Source organism: Heptranchias perlo, chromosome 28, assembly GCF_035084215.1.
Source record: "Heptranchias perlo isolate sHepPer1 chromosome 28, sHepPer1.hap1, whole genome shotgun sequence".
NCBI classification, from domain to species: domain Eukaryota; kingdom Metazoa; phylum Chordata; class Chondrichthyes; order Hexanchiformes; family Hexanchidae; genus Heptranchias; species Heptranchias perlo.
The window spans coordinates 6,361,660-6,386,605 of NC_090352.1; the positions used below are offsets into that span (position 1 = coordinate 6,361,660).

At 42.5% G+C, this 24,946-nt stretch overlaps 1 protein-coding gene across 1 annotated transcript in view; it reads left to right on the top strand.

Moving 5' to 3' along the window:
* The window catches only part of srrm3 (serine/arginine repetitive matrix 3), a 632,220-nt gene that overhangs the window by 563,376 nt on the left and 43,898 nt on the right, over positions 1–24,946 (top strand). The window contains exons 8-11 of the mRNA XM_068007973.1: positions 4,431–4,499; positions 8,447–8,482; positions 14,794–14,844; positions 24,146–24,247. Of these exons, the coding sequence (XP_067864074.1) occupies positions 4,431–4,499; positions 8,447–8,482; positions 14,794–14,844; positions 24,146–24,247 (258 nt within the window). The remainder of the gene's footprint in view (positions 1–4,430; positions 4,500–8,446; positions 8,483–14,793; positions 14,845–24,145; positions 24,248–24,946) is intronic.

A 24,946-nucleotide genomic window follows, 5' to 3' on the forward strand; every position in this document is an offset into this window, starting at 1 on the left:
AGAAAAAAAAACTTAGACTAGAGTCTGAGGAAGCTCAGCTTCACATTCAAATTCAACTGCAATATCATTAACCCCAAGTAACTGCAGGCCTGATCCCAGGATGACGCTGCATGCTATCAGATCATCAGAAGTTGCATGAAACTCCTGATGCAAGTACAAACATTTGCCTAATTGTCTATTTTGCAATGCTCAGCGCATTAAGGATAGTCAATTGACTGCCAAATTTCCCCAGGAAACAGTGGGACATAAATAAACCCAAGCAATTTTAAATGATGTATATGTTAATGTTAATTGTCCTGCCAGACCGGGGCAGGAAATAGGGAAAGGTTGTACAATGCCATTGCACAGCTCATCCAGTACAGCACTGACAGATCATTTTAAGCTTAAACGATGACAGAAAATCCATGGGTGTTCTGCAGCAGAGTTTGCAGAACACGCTGTTCCAGGGATTGACCTCGCCTGATAAGTCACAGTTGGGACAGGAAGTGATCTTGCTTTTATTTAGACTAATTCAGTGAAGGAAATGATTATATATGCGAGCGCGTTTCCCAATTCCAAGTATCAAAGGTTTTGTCAACTAGGTGTTTGACAGGATTCAGTCCTATTCTTGTTTTCAGTGCTAGGTCTCAGTCCTCACTGGTTTTCTTATCAGCAGCGGCTTCTGAAAAGTTGCCAGCAGTGCAGTTCCCGAAGTATGCTCGCCTGCTTGTGAACATCAGCTAACTGATGCTTCTGTGCACCTTATGAGGCCGCAGATTACATATTTTAGTGGTTTGTTGCTTTCTCGTAATTTGGGTGGTTTAGGAACTGAAGCTTGGCTTTCCTTTCTTTCTAATCACTGTTGCTCATCTGTTTCACTTCATTCTCACATTGTTAATTGCAAGCAAAAAGAGGAAACCTGGATCAGAGCGAAGGTAAGAGCGACAAGGTCATAGCGAGGAAGTCGTATGTTGCAAGTGTGTTGAAGAAACAGTGTCCCATTTAAAGGTCTGAATAGGCAAGTCATTAAAATGCTTTTTGTATGGACTATTGTTTATTCTGGCCTTGCATCAATTTGGTGTTTTAAAAGGTGAAAAGGGTTGCTTGCCATTTTAACTTCTATGATGTTATTCATTAAATTGTTAAATACAGTTGCCATCAGAAAAGCTGGGCTGTGGCGGACCGAGGTGTAAAAAATAGACTTTTGCTCTGCAGAGGTTAGGATTTTGATTTGCACTTTAACATCTTCTGGCACCACTTTGTACCAGTGATGAGTAACAAATCAAGCTGTGGACTCAAATGACCTAAACAAAGTTATATTGAGTTTATTCATAATGATCTACAGTAATCGCAATACAGACCCCTTGCATTTGGACTCACATGGAGTCCGATCCCTTCCAGTATATGAGGGGACATAGCTGTATCCATTCCAAGTGGTAGAATTATCGGAGCCAAGAGGAACATGTCCTTGCTCACTGGTGTCTAAAAATGCCCATGCACTGTCCTGTGAGAGTAAGATCAGATGCCCATGCACTGTCCTGTGAGAGTAAGATCAGATGCCCATGCACTGTCCTGTGAGAGTAAGATCAGATGCCCATGCACTGTCCTGTGAGAGTAAGATCAGATGCCCATGCACTGTCCTGTGAGAGTAAGATCAGATGCCCATGCACTGTCCTGTGAGAGTAAGATCAGATGCCCATGCACTGTCCTGTGAGAGTAAGATCAGATGCCCATGCACTGTCCTGTGAGAGTAAGATCAGATGCCCATGCACTGTCCTGTGAGAGTAAGATCAGATGCCCATGCACTGTCCTGTGAGAGTAAGATCAGATGCCCATGCACTGTCCTGTGAGAGTAAGATCAGATGCTAAGCATGAACATCAAATTTGATGTGGGGAAGGATATTTCTCAGGGACAACAATGTTCCTTTAATCAAAGCATGCCAGAAAAAAGCACAGTAATACCACAGACATCAGGCAGGTTTATTAGGGCCTTCTGAGAAATCATGTAATGCATTTTTACATCTGATTTTTGTTTATTGACAGCTATAGCAGCCTAAGTAGATCAATGAACAGGGACACTGTGTCTTCAAAAAGTAGTCATGCCATTAAAGAGTTTTGTGCTAAAACTAGTTATGATAAAGGATTGTTGTTCTTGTACTGATTGTGAGCTTGTGTTCGGTATTTCAAAGTATTGCCTTTTGTAGCAGTTTATTTTCTACCCATTGGGTATCCTTAATGCCTGGATGCCCGTTTCTTTATGTCCAATGATAACAGTTGAGGAGGTTTTGCAATTCTGAACTTGACAATGCCCAGCCTATCAAACTACAAAAACCCAGTGAAATACAGTTATGCTAGCGAAAGAATTAATTTAAATTACCAGGACGTATCAGGAGGGTGCCTGTATTGAGTGAGAGCATTTGTTAACAGGAAGCAAACATTTACAAACGGTGAACTGTTTCTACTATTTTTTTTAAAAAGATTCAGAGCTGCTTTTTATTTTTAATAGTTTTATTTTTCCAATTTTATTGCTTTTCTTCCCCCTCTGGCCACTGGTCCACGCAGGGAGAAGGGAAGTGATTAAAGGATTCCATCGAGCCCAGAGCTTTCCGGTACCACACCTGCGTGACCCCACTCTTCACATTCAGACCAGCATTGTGAGTGTTAATGAGCTATTTGACCACGGGGGCCATCGCACGTGAGGCGATCCGGGCCTCCACCCCCGCCTGCCCCCCCCAGTGTTGACCATTTCCCAGCTGAGCGCAAAGGGTAGCAATTGGGAGGGGGGTAGATTTTCCCTCCACTGACCGACCTCCCTATAGTGCTGGCTAGATGGTCTGGTCCATTTTGAAAGCAGGGCTTCGTTAACATGTGGGCTGTGGGTGGAAAACGAGTGCTCCAGGCCTGGAAAAAGGTAGGTCGGGGTGGCGGGGGGGTGGTCCATTCTTAAGGGCCCAGCTGCTTTTTGTGGATCCCAGAGGAGCCCCATAAAAATAAAATAAAACCTCACCTCTGGCAGAGTGTTTTTTTTTCCCCATCCTATCCCAGGGTTGCAGAGACTAATTGAAGTATCCCTAGGCTGAGATCAGCTAACTCAGTACACACCAGGGATTGAAGCTGGAACCATCATGGCCTTTATAGCGGAGGACCGTACTCAGCAGATTCATCATTAAGGGGCCTGCAGCTGCTCTTTTAACTGGTACACTAAGCTTTGTATTCCAAAGTCAAAGTGTTCCTTAAGGCTGTTACCTTTAGTTCTTTCAGAACCTATGAACAGGAGTAGGCCATTCAGCCCCTTGAGCCTGTTCCGCCATTCTATTAGATTGTGGCTGATCTGTATCTCAACTCCATTTATGTGCCTTGGTTCCATATCCCTTAATACCCTTACCTAACAAAAAATCTATCAATCTCAGTTTTGAAATTTTCAATTGACCCCCAGCCTCAACAGCTTTTTGGAGGAGAGAGTTCCAGGTTTCCTCTCCCCTTTGAGTGAAGAAGTACTTCCTGACATCACCCCTGAACGGCCTAGTTCTAATTTTAAGGTTACCCCCCTTGTAAATTCTCTCTCCACCTCCCCAGACCCATCCATTTAAAGGGAAGCTACAACTGTAATCTAATTTGGTCCTCTGTCAGTTTTGCAGATGGCAGCAAATTAAATTCCCTACCCAAAAAAAAGTCCCTAAAGAAATGCTCAATGCATCAGAAGTCTTAAGTGTTTGAGAACTGCCGATTCATCTTCCACTGTTCCAAGTAAAATTGCAATGCCCGCAAGATGTTTTCCTGACCGGTATTTTCTGCACTGACAATATCTTCAAGTGTTTTCAGCACAGAAACAGGCCATTTAGCCCAACTGGTCTGTGCCGGTGTTTATGCTCCATACGAGCCTCTTCCAACCTTATTTCATCGAACACTACCAGCGTAACCTTCTAATCCTTTCTCCCTCATGTGCTTATCTAGCTTACCCTTAAATGCATCTGTGCTATTTGCCTCAACTACCCCATGTGGTGGCAAGTTCCACATGCTAACCACTCTCTGGGGAAAGAAGTTTCTCCTGAATTCTTTATTGGATTTATTAGTGACTATCTTATATTCATGACCCTTAGTTCTTGACTCCCCCACAAGTGGAAACATCTTCTCTATCATCCTTCATAATTTTAAAGACTGCTATTAGGTCACCCCTCAGCCTTCTTTTTTCTAGAGCAAAGAGCCCCAGCCTGTTCAGTTTTTCCTGATAGTTATAACCTCTTCGTTCTAATATTATACTTATAAATCTTTTTTGTACCTTCTCCAATGCCTCTATATCCTTTGTGTAATTTGGAGACCAGAACTGTGCACAGTACTCCAAGTGTGGTCTAACCAAGGTTCTATATAAATTAAACATAACTTCTCTGCTTTTCAATTCTATCCCTCTAGAAATGAACAACTGTGTTTTAAACGTGTTGTTTTTCTTGTAGCTGCGAAAGTTCCTCATCGTCACGGAAAGAGAGAAAAAAGAAGAGTGGGAAGAAACACAAGAGAGACAGGTGGAGTTGCTTGCTTCTTGTGTAGTCACATCAGACCCCACTAGGAGTCACGCTTCTAATGGAGAATCACTCAGGCAGATAATCTTCAGGCCGCATGTGGAAAAAGTCATCATAATCTCATCCACAAACACCTTGCTGTCACACTATCTGAATGATGTAGCTAAAAGGAGCTACATTGCTTCCAGATTTTAATACCAGTTTTGATTGAAGTTCAGTCTGTTCCTAGATAATCATTTTAATACTTTTCCCGCTGATAAAATGAGGAATCAAGATGACCATTATCCCCGCCCAGTTTGATATGCCAGGGTGCAGTTCTACTGCCATTCCTGGGTTGACGCATCGCATTTTCTGCTGCATTTCAGCAGGAAAAGTGCAGCATAATTCTAGAGACAAGTCCCAATCTGACTCAGGAATGTAGCTGTCTACAAGCCTTCAGGTAGACTGCCTCACGTCACTTGGACTTGTCACCACGTGCAGTATATCTGCAGTGTGCTTTGAAATCCAAGCAGTTTGTCGGACCCCTTGCGCACTTTATAAACTTATTGCAAAATCTCTTTTTTAACGGGCACTTTAATTGAAGGGGCACTCTCAAAAAAACATGTTACCAGCAGGAACAGAACTCTGTCAGTGTGTGTGAGCTCACATGTGCAAAGCTGCCTCTTGGTAGTTAGAGCGTGGTTTACAGTCAGGCAGCAAAGCGGGAGTCTCACTGGTTGCAAACATCACACTGCTCCTACTGAAAGACAACCACAGCCTTATATGTGTGCCAGCATTCTTTCACCTCCCCCAACCCTGACACCACTTGCTCATTAGACAAATTAAGTAATTAAATTAATACATCAGCATTGTGTTGCTTTTTAAACATAACAACATTGTCAGAAAGATGGACCTCTGGACCTGATTCTTTTCAATGAGTAAGTCTTGTTATTAAGGACAACGTAGAAAAAATTAAGTTGTCACAAAGATTTATGTTTGTTTAACATCCTTAAAAAATGTATTTAAACAGTGATTGCCAATTGCATTGTGTGGAAATTGTTACAGAGCACAGCAGTGCAAATGAACAGAATATGCTTGCAAAGTACCCGATAACTTAAACTCTTATTTAATGAGCAATATTGATATACTTTATACTCTCTTAGCTAGTTAGTGAAAAAAAGACATGGCTATAAAGTGAGTTTATGCACTTTATGCTTACACCCACTTATTTCGCTAGGGGTATTGAATGGAGAAAAATCTACCTCCTCGGCTTCTAATGTCAATTGTCAGACTCAGCAACTCCACCAACCCAGTTCCAAATTGATATCAGCACCCAAAAATATTAAGAATGTAAGAAAATGTGAAGCAAGTAAAGGTCATTCAGCCCATCAACCCTGTGCCATCCAGAGGCCTTGTGTGATTATTCTGTCATGGACTCCCCTTCTCGCACCACTCGTTGATCCCCAACTTTAAAAAACACAAACCTCCTTCCATTTGCAAAAACAAATCAAGCATTGTTGTTAATTACCTCGATAAGGCTCAATCCTGTTTTTCAACAGATATCAATCCAGTTCCTTTTTAAAAGTGCCAGGTGATCCCAAATCAACCACTTTCTCTGGGGGTCTGTTTTGTAGATCCGCTATCCTGTGTGTGTGTGTGGGAGGGAGGGGAAAATGTTTTTATTTTTCTAATCTCTAACCTTGCTGTGAATTTGTACTAGATCCCTATGGTTTAATGCTCATTGTCCAAGATAATTAGCTTGCTTACTTCCACCTGGCCTCTACCTTTCATTACTTTGAAGACTATCATGTCTCCTCCCAGTCTTTCTTGCATCAAAAGTAAATTTAGCTGCTTGAACCTTTATGACTTAGTCCCCTTGAGGCCTATAATAACCCTGGTCACAATTATCCAAACCCTTGGGTAGGGTAATCAACACTACATGCCATACTCCAGAACTCACCTCATCATTGAATGGAAAAATGTCAGTCTAACTTGTTCTGACTTGTAGCGCACTGCCCTCCAGATGTACACGGAACACGATTCAAAAAAAAATCACAGTTCTTTAAGAAGAAAGTGTAGCTCGATTAATGGGACACTCGACTCCATCATTACACTGCAGACTTGGGATTTATTCAGACTGCTATGTGTAGTATTGGATTCAAAGAATAAATAGGTCAGTTAAAATTTGGCATGGTAGAAGTGTACTTTCGTTGCAGTCTAAAGAATGGGGAGTGAGTCAGATTCTTATTAGCGGTGAGAGATCAAATGACAGGGGTTGGTCTCACACTATTCCGGCCTAACACTATTTACAGTGTTACAGCAACTGTGCCAAGCCTAATTTTGAAGCTCTTTAGGTGGCGTTTGACATCTTAAGTTTTAATGTTAGGAAAGAGCTTGCAGGATAGTTGAAGGCCTGTGCATGTGCAGAACCGAGCTTTGCCCAAACGGAGAACTGTTCACCCACACCACTCTGAAAAAAGTACTAAAATCAAACCAATAGGTGCAGTGTATCTTCTCCAAAAGTAAGTAAGGAATTATTAATGACATTCTGGCCTAGATTTTTTGATCACCATTATTTTAATATCAGCCTTACCCGATTTAAAACGGATGGGTCAATACCAGCATTAAAATATTGCCAATCAGGAAATCTAGGCTTCTATCTCTAGGCATCTTTGGCATGCCTTGTTTGATTTGGTGTTTACAAATTATGCAGTTAACACCAAATGAGAGAACCGCCATTTTTATTACTTTGATTGTCCGGTTTGAACAACTTGGAACCTTCCTCTATAGTGTCTCAGTAGAATAGTGATTGGTCCTTGGCCACGTGACCAACTTGGACACAAGCTGACTCTCAATTCAAAGATTCTGAGTTTGAGTCACTGACACTCATTTGCCACAGTTAAGTGAGTTCATGAATTCTTGACCCAGGCTCTTGATAAAGCACGGCACTTGTGAACCATTCCATCTTGGGAAGGAGGGGAAAGAGGTGGGAAGGAAAAGCTGACACAATTCAGCTCAATGTGCTCAGCTAACCCAGAGCAGCAATGATGCAAATTGTGGGAAACGTCTCCACACTTCTGGTTGGAGGAGGTTTTTTAGGGATGATGCACACTTTGGACTGAAAAATTAGGAGGCCAGAGATAAGGTTTTGGCCTTAATAGTGTATTGAAGCATTATAATATGCACTCTACTAGTACCGCATTAGAACATTCTGGTATAATGGCCTCTAGTATGATGTTCGTCACTTAGAGTTTTATCTCTGAGAGAACGCAATGTAAAAAAAATCCCCTCTATAGCAGCCTCTCACTAGAACATGCATTTTGTATGGCTTCTGAAGGTAAACCTTGTATAAGAGAACCAACATTTTGTGAACCACTTGTGCAGCCCAGAATTAGGTTTTGTTATGATTGCTGCTTAATCTGAATAAGTTCAGCTCCACCAGAACTCTTTCCTTGATCATCTCTTTGAATTGCAATGTAAATAAAGTTACCGGGACAATTTGGCTGTGGGCGACTGTTGGAGAAACCTTTATATCAAATGTAACTGTGCCAAACAAGCTATAGCAAAATCCTAAAGCTGGGGGTCAGTTTCTGTCTGGTGGCCGTTTTATATTCTACTGACACCCCATAGGAAGGTTTTATTTACACATTACCCCTATTAAATATCCATACGAAAGAAAATGATATTTGTGTTACTGAATCACAGATCCTAATGCCCGTGACACCTTCTGAGACAGAAACATGGGCCCTTGAGAAATTATTAAATGTTACACGGTTATGATCAAAAAACGTGTTTTACACCGAAAATCTCTAAGTTTTTCTCGCTTTGAAATGATCCAATTGTTTAAATAACCTTGATATATGGTAACTTGTAAGTTTCTATTGAAAATGAGTCTTTGAGTGATCATAGTGCATTGTACTAGAGGCTGCATCAAGCAAAACCTGTTCTTACTCACTTCTCATCTTGTACAGGTCTGATTCAGGTTCCAGAAAAAAGAGGAGGCATAGGTAAGCATAGAAAATAATTTGATACTGTTGTAAAAGGTCCATTCACTGCCTAGTTCCAATGACCACACAACCGCTCCGCTCCTGAGGATTGTATTTTAATCTTCAGTGAAAGACGGACATCACATTTGAGTATTTAAAAGTTGCAACCTTTTCCCAAGTCCAAAATCACACAATGGGCAGGTTAGGATTAGAGTGCTGCTGGGATTATGGATTGGCTGCGAGGTTTTCTTTGCCATCGAAAATTAATTGAATCCTTAATAACCAATGCTTCCATATCATGAGACACAAAAATTAAGTGGGGGAAAAAATGAACTTCAATTTTGAAACCCAGATTTTACATTCTGGAAATTTCCACTCTGGTCCAAAGCCAAAAAGGGTGGCAGCATTACATCTGAAGACAAAATACATTTTGCATGTTGGGACTGGTTAATATTTGTTGCATGGAAGTGGTTCACTCTACTCCTTCTGCTGAAAGCCAACACAAGGAGGAAGGAATATGGGCTTACTTCACAAATTAATGTGATAGTACTTTCAGCCAAAAAGGGCTGGAAGAGCTCAGTGCTGCATTGCCCATCTTTATCTGTGTCATTGCTTCCAGAATTGAGACTTAAATCTGTTGTAATGCCGTAGTACCATGGATGGAATTCATTGAAGTGCCATATTACAGTAAACTAAAAGTTGACTTAGAATTTCAAGGCATTCTGACTACAGTTAAAAAAATATAAGTTTAATTATTGATCCACAGAAGTTTCCTAAATTAGGGGCTAAAGCCCACAGTACAAAACATTAACAGCATTGAATGGACTAAGAGAGCAGACGAGATAAATCAAGAAGTTGTGGTTAGGCGATGCCAAGCTTTTGTTAAAAAATCCTATAACAGCAACTTGAATTTATATAGTGTCTTTAACATAGTAAAATATTCCAAGGTGCTTCACAGGAATGTAATTGGACAAATTTGATACCGAGCCATATAAGGAGATATTAGGATAGGTGACCAGAAGCTTGGTCAAAGAGGTAGGATTTAAGGAGTGTCTTAAAGGAGGAGAGAGAGGTGGAGAGGTGGAGAGGCTTAGGGAGGGAATTCCAGAGATTAAGGCCTAGACAGCTGAAGGCACGGCCGCCAAGGATGGGGCAAAGGAAATTTGGGGATGCACAAGAGGCCAGAATTGGAGGAATGCAGAGTTCTCTGAGGGTTGTACGGCTAGAGCAGGTTACAGAGCTAGGGAGGGACAAGCCCATGGAGGGATTTAAACATAAGGATGAGAATTTTAAACTCGAGGCGTTGCTGGACCGGGGGCCAGTGTAGGTCAACGAGCACAGGAGTGATGGGTGAATGAGCTAAGATATGGACAGCAGAGTTTTGGATGAGCTCATGTTTACGGAGGGTGGAAGATGGGATTGTAGGAAAAAAGGAAGACAGAGAGGTAAGCTTTCAGCATATTTCATTCCCAACTGACACAAGACCAAGACCAACTATGGCTTCTGTTCTCTCCCCTGCACCATCAACTCCGGGGTCCCCCTAGGATTTATCCTTGGCTCACTCCTTTTAATCTACACACTATCTCTTGGTGACATCATCTGCACACACAGGGTCAGTAGTCACATTGAGTACATTGGTGTACTCTCTACCCCCCACAACTTATAGAATCATAGAATGATACAGCACAGAAGGAGGCCATTCGGCCCATCATGCCCATGCCAGTTCTTTGAAAAAGCTATCCAATTAGTCCCACTGTCCTGCTCTTTCCCCAAAGCCCTGCAAATTTATCCACTTCAATTATTTATCCAATTCCCTTTTGAAAGTTGCTATTGAATCTGCTTCCACCGCCCTTTCAGGTAGTGCATTCCAGATCATAACAACTCTCGACTGCCTCCATGATGTTAGACTGCTTGTCTAACATCAAGTCCAAGGTGAGCCACAACTTCCTCCAGCTGAACATCTGGAACACTGAAGCCATGGGCCGAGGCCCTTATCATTGATTCTATGGCCCTCCCAGACCACTTTCTCACACTGAACCAGACATTCACAAATTTGCCATCCTGTTTGACCTTGAACTTAATCTGAGATTTGAACTCCACATCCTATCTAACAGAAAGACGTCTTAACTTCCACCTATTGCCTGCTTCCATCCTACGTCTGGTGCTGAAACTATTATACATGCCTTTGTCGCCTCCAGGCTCAGGGGTAGAAATTGTTCCTCATTGCACCTGTTTTCCAGGCAAACATCAAGGGCAAAAAGGACCAATTTCGGGGTGCAGTGTCCCATGTCCAATCAGTACCTACGGATGCCTCCATATTGCTGTAGGCGGCTATGCTGGCATTCCGGTCGGCCGCCTAAAACAGGCGCTTACTACTTGGATATGTAAATGAGGGTCCTGACGACTGTTTTAGCTCCCCTTGCCAGAAGTGGTTGGCAGTCGGCGGAGCAGGTGCTGAGCCATAACCAATTTCCACCCCTACTATTCTAACGTTACCCTTTCTAGCATCCCATCCACCACCTTCCGCAAACTCCAACTTGCCCAAAACTCTGCCGCGCAAGACCTGCCCCTCACTAAATCCTGCTCATCCATCACCCCCATCATCCTTGTGGACCTACACCAGCTCCTCATCTTCTTATGATTCAATTCGTAATGCTTGGCCTCGTCCAAAAATCCCTCTGTCTCCTTGGCCTTACTTATCCCTACAACAGCCCTTGGTCTGTTACTAGGTGTTCCCATCCTCTGACTCCGACCTTCTATGTAACACCCTCCCAACAAACCCTCCCCCTCCCATTCGTGGCAAAGACCTCAGCTACCTCGCTTCTACTCTTTGGAACACGAAACTTTTCCGACTGCACCTCTCCCTCCACCTTCTAAAAACCTCCTCAAAACCTATCCCTTCAACCTACTCTTCACCCAACTTAATCTCTCCCTTCCTGGCCCGACAGCTGTTTTCATTAAGCCTATTTGTGAAATATCTTGGGACGTTTCTTATATGAAAACATAGGCCCTGAAATTACATTGCGGGACACTAGTATTTAAAATTCCTCTGTAACTGTCTTAGTGGAGGTGTTAACTTAGTTACTTTAAATGCGTTGATATCTATATTAATGAAAGTTGTTTTTGTATCATGGAGATATACTGTACAATAGTAATGGGTACTTGGCACAAAAGCTTAGATTTATGTTACATTGGTTTTTATTGTCTTGAATTCAACAGACAGTATTAAATAATGCACATATTATTAATATTTGCATCACATAATGGCCCTCAAATTACCATGGGATACTACTGAATGAACACTTAAGACATTCGCCTGAAGTTCCTCTCAGATTTTAGAAGAGATGTTAACCCATTTAAAGTGCCTGGGTTAACACCTCCACTAAGACAGTGAACTGAGGAATTTTAAACACTGGCGTCCCACGATGTAATTTCTGGGCCTGTGTCCTCAAATGCTCTTCACTTGGAACATTCGGCTTTTCTCAGGCATTCTGGACAATATTTATCCCTTAATCAACACCGCTAAAAACAGATTAACATTTGTTTCAATGCTGGGACTTTGCTGCCTCTAAAATAACAATTGTAAACAATTTTACAACACCAAGTTATAGTCCAGCAATTTTATTTTAAATTCACAAGCTTTCGGAGGCTTCCTCCTTCCTCAGGTGAACGATTTTCCACATCGTTCACCTGAGGAAGGAGGTAGCCTCCGAAAGCTTGTGAATTTAAAATAAAATTGCTGGACTATAACTTGGTGTTGTAAAATTGTTTACAATTGTCAACCCCAGTCCATCACCGGCATCTCCACATCTAAAATAACAGGGTACGGTAGCTTAGTGGTTAAAGTACTAGGCCAACAACCCAGAGGTCGGATTGTGAAATTGAACTCAATAAAATCTCGTAATTTGTGGGCTGGCATCAGAAAACAATGACCATGAAAACTGTCGGGTTGTTATAGAAACCCATCTGGTTTGCTAATCTCCTTCAAGGAAGGGAACCTGCCACCCCTACCTGGTCTGGCCTACAAATGATTCCAGTCCCACACTAGATGGTTGACTCTTAATGCCCTCAGTCTAACTAAGGATGAGCAACAAATACTGTCTTGCCCATGTCACCCATAACCCAAGAACAGATTTTAAAAATTGGCAACTGTGTTTGCCTACATAACAGTGACTGCACTTCAAAAGTGCTTCTTTGGCTGTGAAGTGCTTTAGGATGTTCTGAGACTGTGAAAGGCACTTTATAAATGCAGATTCTTTCTTGTTTGATCATCCATCAAATATTTCCCATTTCTATCTGCAATTTAGGCATCTAATTGTGTTGCATTTAATAACATAAACTGTTTTAAAGGAGAACTTTGTTAACATTGAAATGTGATGGTTCAAAAATATCGCATTGCAAAAAATGTTAAATGATGGATAGGTATCAGCTGATCAAATGGAGTCAGCATGGATTTGTGAAGGGTAGGTCATGTCTGACTAATCTCTAGTTGAATTTTTATGGAGGTCACTAGCACAGTAGATAGGCGAGTGTTGTCTACATGGACTTCCAGAAGGCTTATGATAAGGTTCCACACGAGATTATTAGCAAAAATGAAAGCACAAGGAATTGGAGGTAACCTTATGAAATGGGTTGGTAATTGATTGGGAGGTAGGAGGCAGAGAGTATGGATGAAGGGAACATATTCTGATTGGCGGGATGCAACAAATGGTGTTCTCCAGGGATCCATCTTGGGGCCTCAGCTTTTCACCGTACATATATAAATGACTTGGACAAAGGAATAGAGAGATGTACATCCAAATTTGCAGATGACACTAAGTTAGGAGGCACAGTAATTTGTGTAGATGGGAGCAGGAAGTTAAAAAGTGACATAGACAGATTAAGTGAGTTGGCAAAACAGTGGCAGATAGAGTTCAATATGGGGAAGTGTGAGGTAATTCACTTTGGATCTGAGAAAGACCAGTCTGAATATTTTCTTAATGGTGAGAGACTAGAAGCTGTGGAGAAGCAAAGGGATTTAGATGTCCATGTACACAAATTACTAGAAGCTAGTGCAAAGGTACAAAAAGTGATCAAAAAGGTGAATGGAATGTTAGCCTAAACCTAAAAGGGGTTGGAAAACAAAATTGAGGAAATGATGCTTCAGTTGTACAGAGCCTCGGTCAGACCCCATCTGGAGTACTGCATTCAGTTTTGGGTACCGAACCTCAGGAAGGATATATTGGCCTTGGATAGGCTACAGCACAGATTCATCAGAATGATATCAGGAGTTATATTATGAGGACAGGTTGCATAAACTTGGTTTGTATTCCCTTGTGTTTAGAAAGTTGAAAAGTCATCTAATTGAGATGTTTAAAATGATGGAGGGATTTGATAAGGTAGATACAGAGACACTATTTCCTACGGTGGTGGATTCCACAACAAGGGGCCATTTTCTTAAAATTAGAGCTAGGCCACTTTGGAGTGAAATCAAGAAGCACCTTTTCACACAAAGGGTAGTAGAAATCTGGAACTCTCTCCCCCCAAAAGGCTGTGGATACCGGGTAAATTAAAATTTTCAAGACCTTTACCAAAGGATATGGAACAAAGGCAAGTAAATGGAATTGAGGTACAGATCAGCCATGATCTAATTGAATGGTGGAACAGGCTCGAGGGGATGAATGACTGACTCCTGTTCCCATGATGCCTGGCTTCTGCTGTTCTCACCCACAGTGTCCCCTTCACCAAAAGAAATACTAATGTAGAAGGTGGGTGGTGCAGTGGCTTAGTACAATGTCCTATTGTTCCAGGGATTTGGATTTCAATCCAAGCCAGCCTGTTGGGATGAAAGTCTCCTCTCTCTGATGGCTGCAGAATTCCTAAGTGAAATAAGTTTGCGCAGTCTCAATCCAGTTCCTAGTTGCTATAAACACCAAGCATAAAACGGTTCACTTTGCTACTTTATTGACAGCCTCACTCACAAGGCTGGACAATATTGGAAATTGAAATTGCGTACATGCACAGTAATGGGTGGTCATAGATGCAGTAAAGTTGCATTGTTTGGAAACAGTAGAGAGAGTTTAATTCAGCATCTGACCCATGGGAGTGACTGGCTCCTGACCTGGAAATACTTGGTGCTGACATTGAGGACAAATTGTGGCAAAGTATTCCATTCTCCAAATCTAGCATTCTTCACCGTGATGAACACAAGAATTAACCAAAAAAAATACATCTTACAAGAAATCCATATTTTAAATGATTTGTAGACTGGAATCAGAAGCAGGTCTGTGGTCTAAAGAATTGCTGGGCATTTTTTTTCTCCTCACTTGTCTCTTCATTTGTCTTGTTTGTAGGTCTACGACCCCTAAAAGCAAACGCAAAGACAGGAACAAACAAAGAAAGCGGTATGTTTAAATCGTTAATAGTTATCCCAGCAACTGTTCAGTCCTCTGATGCAAGCTGAAGCCATCATCTCATGCTGCCCTCCTTAGCACAGAGCTGTACTGTATGATGGTTGTTGTCTTCAAAGTGATTCTCATGTCTTTTTGAAATGTGCTTGTTGCTGGGAGTGCACTGTAAGAATAATCTAATCTCATTAGATGGCCATGCAGAGCCAAGCGTTCCACATTGTTTACATTTTGTTGGACCTTTTTCCTCAGTTTAAAACTCAGTTTTGCTGTGTTTTATTCTATGTTTTTGATGTTCTTGTGACTTTGGTTTAAAATGTTCAATAAATGTACACTAGTACAAGCACAAGAATCTGATAAATATAAATTAGTCAACTTGAAAACCCATCACCTGAACAAGGTTTCAATCTGAGCAAAGGCAGCTAACTACAAGTAGGGCATGGATTCACAATCATCCTGTTGGGAACCGTGCAAGCAACATTATCCCATCACTATCCAGAATGGGCTCCCCCTCCCCACTTGAACAGATTGTTTGTTTTTCTTAGGCTGTGGTTTGCCTTTTGTTTTGGGTTCAAGTTGAATCCATAATTGCTTTTTGATATGATTGAGGTGTTTAAGATGATTAGATGAGTTGTTACAGTATATAGAGAGAAGCTATTTTTCTCTGGTGGGGGAGTCCAGAACAAGGAGACATAACCTTAAAATCAGAGCTAGGTCATTCAGGGGTGATGTCAGGAAGCACCACTTCACAATGGGGAGTGGAAATCTGGAATTCTCTCCCCGAAGAGCTGTTGAGCTGGGGGTCAATTGAAAATTTCAAAACTGAGATTGATAGATTTCTTTACAGCAAGGGTATTAAGGGTTACGGAACCAAGGCGGGTAAATAGAGTTAAGATACAGATCAGCCATGATCTAATTGAATGGCGGAACAGGCTTGAGGGGCTGAATAGCCTACTTTCGTTCCTATGTTCCCATGATATATTGCCTCACCTTTCTTGCATGACTGTTGCAGTTAGCATCTGGAGTGTGATGTGAGATAAGCACTGGGATGCACAGTTCCACAAGAAGGTCCTACGTAGTTTGGTGTAACTCAGTGTAATGTTGCCTCTAGGCTGCACCTTTTGCATCAGTGTCAAGTCAATATTCTCAGCACACTGGTACGCAGCAAGCAGTGTGACAGTGCCTGTGTAAGTGAGGGAATCTGCTTAATGTGGTCTTAATTTGTTTCACGGCAGAGGCAGTATATAAATGTGGACTATAAGCAGTCACTTTTTAACCCTTTGAGAGGTGCTGGCAGTGTGTGAGCTGCTGTTTAATTTCAAATGACCATTTCCATTGTTCTCTATTGGAAGAAACTGACCTGAATCAGTCTGAAATACGGAGAAGTAGCGCAGTGCAAGTGTTTGATACACAGGTACACAGGTGAGAAGCTTTGCCCTTCCCCTTTTCCCCCACTCAGTGTAGATGTTTGATACACAGGTGAGAAGCTTTCCTCTTCCACCTTTCCCCCACTCAGTGTAGGTGTTTACACCCCTCCCTCACTCCACGCAGTGTGAACAGGCAGTGTACCTAAAGTTCTTTGCTAGCGGAACTGCTGTTTGTACTGCACTAGGTGCAGACGTAGGACTGCAGTATCCATCAATAGGGGAGCTATAACATGGAAATGATGGGGGAGGGGGGAAAGAAATGTGCAGAGGACAATTTCCTGTACATCATGATATAATCCAAGATCCGTGTGCTTGAAACAAAAGTGGGAATTAGATTAAGGGACAATAAAGACAACCCACCAATACTGGGTTTTAATCCACAAAAAGCTTTCCACCTATTAGAATCATAGAATCTTACAGCCCATCGTGTCTGTGCCAGCTCTTTGAAAGAGTTATCCAATTAGTCCCTTCCCGCTCTTTCCCCATAGCCCTGCAATTTTCCCCCTTCAAGTATTTATCCAATTCCCTTTTGGAAGTTACTATTGAATCTGCTTCCACCACCCTTTCAGGCAGTGCGTTCCAGATCATAACAACTCACTGCGTAAAAAATTTTTCCTCATCTCATTGGCTCTTTTGCCAATTATCTTAAATCTGTGTCCTCTGGTTACCGACCCTTATGCCAGTAGAAATAGTTTCTCCTTATTTACTCTATCAAAACCCTTCATAATTTTGAACGCTTCTACCAAATCTCCCATTAACCTTCTCTGCTGTCAGGAGAACAATCCCAACTTCTCCAGTCTCTCCACGTAACTGAAGTCCCTCATCCCTGGTACCATTCTAGTAAATCTCCTCTGCACCCTCTCCAAGGCCTTGACATCTTTCCTAAAGTGTGGTGCCCAGAATTGGTCACAATACTCCATCTGAGGCCTAACCAGTGATTTAAACGGTTTAGCATAACTTCCTTGCTTTTGTACTCTATGCCTCTATTTATAAAGCCAAGGATCCCGTACACTTTTTTAACAGCCTTCTCAAATTATCCTGCCACCTTCAAAGATTTCTGTACGTAAACCCACAGGACTCTCTGTTCCTGCACCCCTTTTAAAATTGTACCATTTAGTTTATACTGCCTCTCCTCATTAATCCTTCCAAAATGCATCACTTCACACTTCTCTGCATTAAATTCTATCTGTCATGTGTGTGCCTATTTCACCAGTCTGTCTATGTCCTCCTGAAGTCTGTTACTATCCTCCTCACTGTTTACTACATTTCCGAGTTTTGTGTCATCTGTAAACTTTGAAATTATGCCCTGTATACCCAAGTGCAGGTCATTAATATATATCGAAAAGAGCAGTGGTCCTAATACTGACCCCCTGAGGAACACCACTATATACATCCCTCCAGTCTGAAAAACAACCCTTCACCACTACTCTCTGCTTTCTGTCCCTTAGCCAATTTCATACCCATGCTGCCACTGTCCCTTTAATCCCATGGGCTTCAATCTGGTCTATTATGTGGTACTTTGTCAAACATCTTTTGAAATTCCATATACGCAATATCAATCACACTACCCTCATCAACCGTTACTTCATCAAATAACTCAATCAAGTTAGTCAAACAGGATTTGTTGTTAACAAATCCATGCTGGCTATCATTGATTAAACCATGTTTTTCCAAGTGACGATTAATTTTGTCCCAGATTATTGTCTCTAAAAGTTTCCCCACCAGCGACGTTAGACTGACTGGCTTATCTGGTTTATCCCTCTGCCGTTTTTTGAACAGGGGTGTAATATTTGCTGAACAGGGATGTAACATTAGACAATTTTATGTCTGTAAAGACAATTATAGTATACTAGGAACAGTTACTGACATGGTCCCATTTTAAATGTTGTGGAAACTAAGCTCATTTATGTTGTGAGGCAGATTTCACAATAAAGAAAGAACTGTGCATGGGCAAGCGGTTGTGTAAAAGTCATAATCACAACTTTAGTTTTCTTGCCACAGACTTTTCCTGATAACTAGGAGGGACATCCCCTACTTCCCATCACATGGAAGCCACATTGCTGACTTGTACTGAAATGCCTGTGGCCAGTTGCATCGGGCATCAACACGCTGGGTGCCATTGTTCACAGGCATTCTGACAAGGGCACTGCTACCCTTACAGGAGCCTTAGAAATCACCTCCTGAGGTGGTACTTGGCATCTCCTGTGACAGCAGTGCTCTTTTATATTAGGACAGCACTATAACGTGAAGATGGCAATGGTCTCCTTGAAGTTTGCTTGCACAGTGCAACTCAGGGTCTATAGGTGGAAGTAAACCCGAAAGAGTTGCTGTACTGGCAGTGGAGTAGAGGGTGATTACACTTCTTTTGTAACAGCTTACAGAAGTACCATACAATCCAGTGAATTATTCACACATTGATGTATGTTTTTAAAACCTGTGAATCTAGGGCCTGACCTATGTGTTGATATGAACACCCTTTTACTAGTACAGCCACTGTCAGCTGTAACCGAACGATTGACTCTTCCCCCAGTTCAATGCATACGTTATTTTCTACCAATCATCCATGACCATTATAACATTTCTACGAATCGGTGAATGAATTAAATATAATTGCAACAGATTAGGTCACACATTTCCAAACAGCGTTATGGGTTATAGCTGGTATTAAATAACACCATTGGAAAATCTAGCCTTATGCCTCTTGTTGGATTAATGAGCTATGTGCTTACAGCACGTGGTTAGAATGGGATAGGAAGGTTGCTATCAAACAGGGCGCATTCTGAACAAGTACCTTATTATCCAAGCACCAACTCTGAGCTTGTTAAGGGTGGTCTCTGATAATATAAAGCAATGCTCTCGATTGATCAAGAATGCCATGACAATTTAGAAAAGGGTCTTTCAATTCCTGATTAACATCGGCAAAGGCAGTTGTGGCTAAGATCATTAACTCCTTTACAGAGAAGCAGTACTGCCCGGTTCCTATTCTGCACCAATTCCCACTCACCATCCGCCTCCTGTCCTCACTGATCCACATTGGCTGCTGGTCTAATTTTCATGTTGACATTCCTTTATGGCCTTGTTCCTCCCTATGTCTGTAACATCCTCCAGCCCTACATTTCCACCCCCCGCCCCCCACCAGATCCCTCCATACCTCTGACTGGCCAGGTTCCTTTCCCTCTGCCTTCACCCCACCATTGCAGGCCTGGCTGTTAGCTGCCTAGGAAGGTTCTGGAATCCCTCCCTGACCAAGCTTTTGGTCAAGCCTTCTCCTTTGGCCTCGCATTGATTTTTTTGATTACGCCTCTGGGAAGCACGTTGGGACATTTTGCTACATTAAAGATGCTATATAAATGCAAGTTATCCTAGCTTGGATTCAGGTTGGCGTTTGCAGGAATAGGTATTAATTGAACTATCAAATATTCTGTGGGAGTATTTGAATGCAAAGAGCATAAGAAATAAAGTGGATGAGTTGGAAGTGGTGATAAATAGGGGCTAATAGATATTGTAAGAGTTACTAAAAACCGGCTAAAGTTGAAAGATTAGCAGGGAACAGATCTACAGGACTATGTGTGTTTTAAGAAGAAAAGAAAGAAACAATTTGCATTTATATAGCACCTTTCACGAACTCAGGACGTCCTAAAGCGCTTTATAGCCAATGAAGTACTCTTGAAGTAGTCACTGTTGTAATGTAGGAAACACGGCAGCTAATTTGAACACAGCAAGATCCCACAAACAGTAATGAGATAATGACCAGATAATCTTTTCCTTCAACTTATGTTGGTTGAGGATAAATATTGGACAGGACACCGGGAGAGCTCCCCTGCTCTTATTTGAGTAGTGGCGTGGGAACTTTTGCGTCCTCCTGAGAGGGCAGACGGGGCCTCGGTTTAACGTCTCATCCAAAAGACAGCACCTCCGAGAGTGCAGCACTCCCTAAGTACTGCACTGAAACATCAGCCTAGGTTATGTGCTCAACTCTCTGGAGTGGAGCTTGAACCCACGACCTCTGACTCAGAGGCAAGAGTGCTACCACTGAGCCAAGACTAACACCAAATGTGTAGAACTGTTTGCCAGAGAAGGTTTATATGTTGCTGAGAAGAAAAAATTAGAGAATGGCACAGAGTCTATTTCACTTAATCTGGAAGGTGGAAGGTAGAAAATAAAAAGCTTAGTGGTAGAAATACGTTACGGGTCACCGCGGATTAAAAAGGACGTGGATGTAGCGCTGTGGGAGGTCACAAAAAAGATTAGCGCTGGGGCTGCCATTGGAATAATGGGAGATTTGAATCCTCCTGACATAGTCAGGGACTTAGAGTGGGGGCAACCTATGGGCATATAGGAGTTCATTGAAGTACTTCAGGAATCTTTTAAACAACAAGTGAGGGGACCCACGTGATGGGGGAGGGGGGGAGCAAGATTGGATTATCACTAACTGATGAGGGAGTAATAATTTGGAGTCTAATGATTATAAAAATTATTACTTTTAAGGTTGAAATAAAGACAAAACAGATAATAAAGCACTATGAAGAAATTGAATTAGAAGACTGCATTTATATAGCACCTTTCACGAACTCAGGATGCCCCAAAGCGCTTTACAGCCAATGAAGTACTCTTGAAATGTAGTCACTGTTGTAATGTAGGAAACGCGGCAGCCAATTTGCGCACAGCAAGGTCCCACAAACAGCGATGTTTGAGGGGATGAAATGATATCTGCAAGAAATAAAATGAGCAGAAGCAGTTGAAGGATGTGGAGAGAAATGGAAAAGCTTTAAGGAGACATTTTTACATCGCAGAGACAGTTTATCCCAAAAATGAATTGAGGGCAAAACCGGAGAGTAAAACCAACGCAGATGACAAAAGAAGTCACACAAGATATTGGGGACACAGAAAGGTGTAAAATTCTGAAATGTAAAGGGAACAGGATAGGGTGAATTACAGAATCCAACAGAAGAATGTCAAGAAACTGGTAAAAGACGTGAAAAGGAAGCAGGTGGTGGTGAAAAACATAACGGACAATAGCAAAGTCTTTAATTATATTGGAAGCGAGAGATGGAAGCAGAGAGATCTTAGTCCCGTAAGAGATCGCATAAGGGATTGTCTGAAAGGACGGGGTATGATTAGAGAGAGCCAACATGAGTTCAGAAAGGGCGGGTCACATCTGACCCATTGACTGGGTTTTTTGAGTAGATTATAGATCTGGTGGATGGGGGGAAGCAGTGCATGAGGACGAGAAAATGGAAAATTACTAAATTATTATTTTGTATTCATTTTTACCAGTGGGAAAGGGGAGAAGGGAGAGAGTGGATAGAAAACCCTTAACATCACAAGGGAAGGCTTATTAAATAGGTTAAGCAAGCGTAAGGTAAACAAGACTCTGAGCTCTGAACTTTTCCATCCAAGGGCAATTGTGAAAATAGCACCTGTGACTCCATTTTTAAAATTGGGGCAAGGGATAAACCCTCAAGTTACAGCCTTCCCTCAATTGTGGTTAAAATATTCTCAACTTTTATGAGGGATAGCGTAAGAGATCGCATAAGGGATTGTCTGAAAGGACAGGGTATGATTAGAGAGAGCCAACATGAGTTCAGAAAGGGCGGGTCACATCTGACCCATTGACTGGGTTTTTTGAGTAGATTATAGATCTGGTGGATGGGAGTGAGGCAGTGGGTGTTATCCATCTGGATTTGATACTGTCCCATATCACAGACTGATTCAGAAGGTGGGAGGTGGTGCATGGAGAGGTATCAGTGTGGAGATTGGTTACCGTTGAAGTTCCACAGGGTTTGGGCAGCTGCTTTTTAGTCCTTTTTATAAAGGAGGAGGATGGTATGTTCTCCAAAGTGTCTTAAGTTTGCGGATGACACCAAATCGGGTGCAGTGACTAACGATGCTGGTCAACGTGCAATAATCCAAAGGAATCTGGATGTCCTAGGTCAATGGGAAGAGAAATGGCAGATGGAGTTCAGTGCTGATAAGTGTAAAGTCATGGGATTAGACAACAACGACAACTTGCTTTGATATAGCGCCTTTAACGTAGTAAAACGTTCCAAGGCACTTCACAGGAGCATAATCAAACAATATTTGACACCGAGCCATATAAGGAGATATTAGGACAGGTGAGGTAGACTTTAAGGAGCATCTTAAAGGAGGAGAGAGAGGTAGAGAGGCGGAGAGGTTTAGGGAGAGAATTCCAGAGTTTAAGGTCTAGGCAACTGAAGGCACAGCCGCCAATGATGGAGTGATAAAAATCGGGGATGCACAAGAGGCCAGAATTGGAGGACGCAGAGATCTCGGAGGGTTGTAGGGCTGGAGGAGGTTACAGAGATAGAGAGAGATAGATAGACAGACAGAGTAAACAAAAACGTGGAGTACATTTTAAATGTACCTGAGGTAAGAGAACAGGAAGGAGATCTGGTCAATAGGTCATTAACACCATTGGTTCAGTGTTCACAGGAGGTCAATAAAGCAAATAAAATGTTGGGATATAGCTCAGAGCATGACAATGGTCAAAGAAATGATGTTAAAGTTGTATTTGGCCTTGAGACTGCGTCTGGAGTATTGCGTTCAACTTTGGTTCCAGTATTAGAGAAAAGATATGGGGGGTGATTTTAAACCCCAAGAACGGGTGGGTTGGGGGCAGGTGGGAGTTGAAAATAGTTGGTTTTTTGGGTCACGACCGCAACCCGGCTTTATTTCCGGGTTTAACGTCAGCGCGGAAAAGTACAGGCTTCTCACTGGGAATGCAAAGTCCGAACATTTTGCAGTTGCGACCCAAAAAAACAACTATTTTCAACTCCCACCCGCCCCCAACCCACCCGTTCTTGGGGTTTAAAATCATCCCTAGAGAGTTATTGGAAGGAATCCAGAGGCGGGCTAGGAGGATGATCCCTGGATATAAGAGGGCTAGGTTATGCAGAAAGATTGACTTGCCTTGGGACTTTACTCTCTTGAGAAGAGGCAGAGGAGATATGGTAACGGTCTTGTTAAGATTTTCAGGGATATGGAGAAATTAGATTCAGCAAAATCCTGTTGGGCTCAGGGCTGCAGGAATTGGGGACACCTTTTAAAGTTCAGGATGTCAAATGATGATATGGAATTTAGGCAACATTTTTCAGTAGTAGGGTGATAGTAATGGGGAATAGATTACCAGCAGGGCTGATGGAACAGATTTGAAAGATAAAAAAGGACTGGATAAATTTCTTGTAGGGAATAGGATTAAGAACTATTAGTACCAGCATTACAGTGAGGAACTTGTTGGGAAGTTTGAAAGAGCAGGCTGGATCACCTTTGAGGATCAAGGATTTTTATGCAGAAGATTAAATGAGTGAGTTAGAGTCTATGATAGGCTAGCTTGTACATGGTCAGTGGAAGAACATGGCAGCCATTTCACACCAACAGTCCCTCAAACAGCAGCAAGGTGAATTTTTGGTGGTGATATTGAAGAAAGAAAGAAAGAAAGAACTTTGAAGTGTAGTCACTGTTGCAGTGTAGGAAATGGATCAGCCAATTTACGCACAGCAAGCTCCCACAAACAGCAATGACCAGATCATCTGCTTTAGGTGTTGGTTGACGGATGAATGTTGGCCAGAACACCGGGAGATCTCCCCTGCTCTTCTGCGAGTGTCAGCCTGGATTTTGTGCTCAGGTCTCTGAAGTGGAGCTTTAACCCACAGCCTTCTGATTTAGAGGCAAGAGAGCCAACCGCTGAGCCACGGCTGACAGCTAAGCATGGTGGAGAATCAAATTTTGACTTCATGTGTATGTTAAATAATAATCTATAATCCTGAAACTCCCACTGTTGGCTGCATCTTCAAGGAAGGATATTGCCTGGTAATGGTCCATATCTCATACGTGGCTCCTTTCCTCAATAGGTCGCCCAGCGAGTCGCCACCACGGAAGCCGCACAAAGGACGGAGTTGTTGCAGCTCCCGCAGCGTCTCTTCTGTACGCAGTTCCTCCAAATCTCTGAGCAGGTCAGTGTGTCACATAGCAAAGATAGTGCTACGATACTACAGGGGGTTAAATTCGTTAACCCCCGAATCCGGGCGCAGGCATCGCGGTGTGCGATTAACCCACGCCCGTTAGTTCCGTCGCAGACAGCACGAGACATTCGTCCTGCCTGACCACTTACCTCAAGGAAGCGTAATGGTCCAGCCTTGAGACGACAATTCCACCAGATTCACACTTCTCACCAGTAGTGGGAGCCCAAATCTCGGGTGAATTGCTCGCATCTCTTAAAGGCAGGCTGCATCTTTTAAAGGTAGCCTGTACCACTTATTTGCAAAAAATAAGATACGGGCCTGCACAGAATCTGAACGGAGATCAGACATCGCACACATAAAACACAGATGCAGGCCCTAGCGCTTTGTTTACACACTGAGGAATTATGTTAAAATATTGAATAAAGGTTGCACTCTACTAAATCCCACATCCTCCAATCTGCACGCCAGACCTCACCAATCTGCCGATCTGAGTTGGTACCAGGCCTGTGAGAGTGCGTGCACCAAGGTTCTCTGCTGATGCACTAGAGACCTTGGTGCAAGAGGTGGACAGAAGGAGGGACATCCTATATCCACGGATGGGGGAGGTAGGGGGGGGCAAGAGGCCCTCCAGATATATGCTCAAGGGGCAGTGGGAGGCAGCGGGGGTCACAGTCAATGCCAGGTGCACAG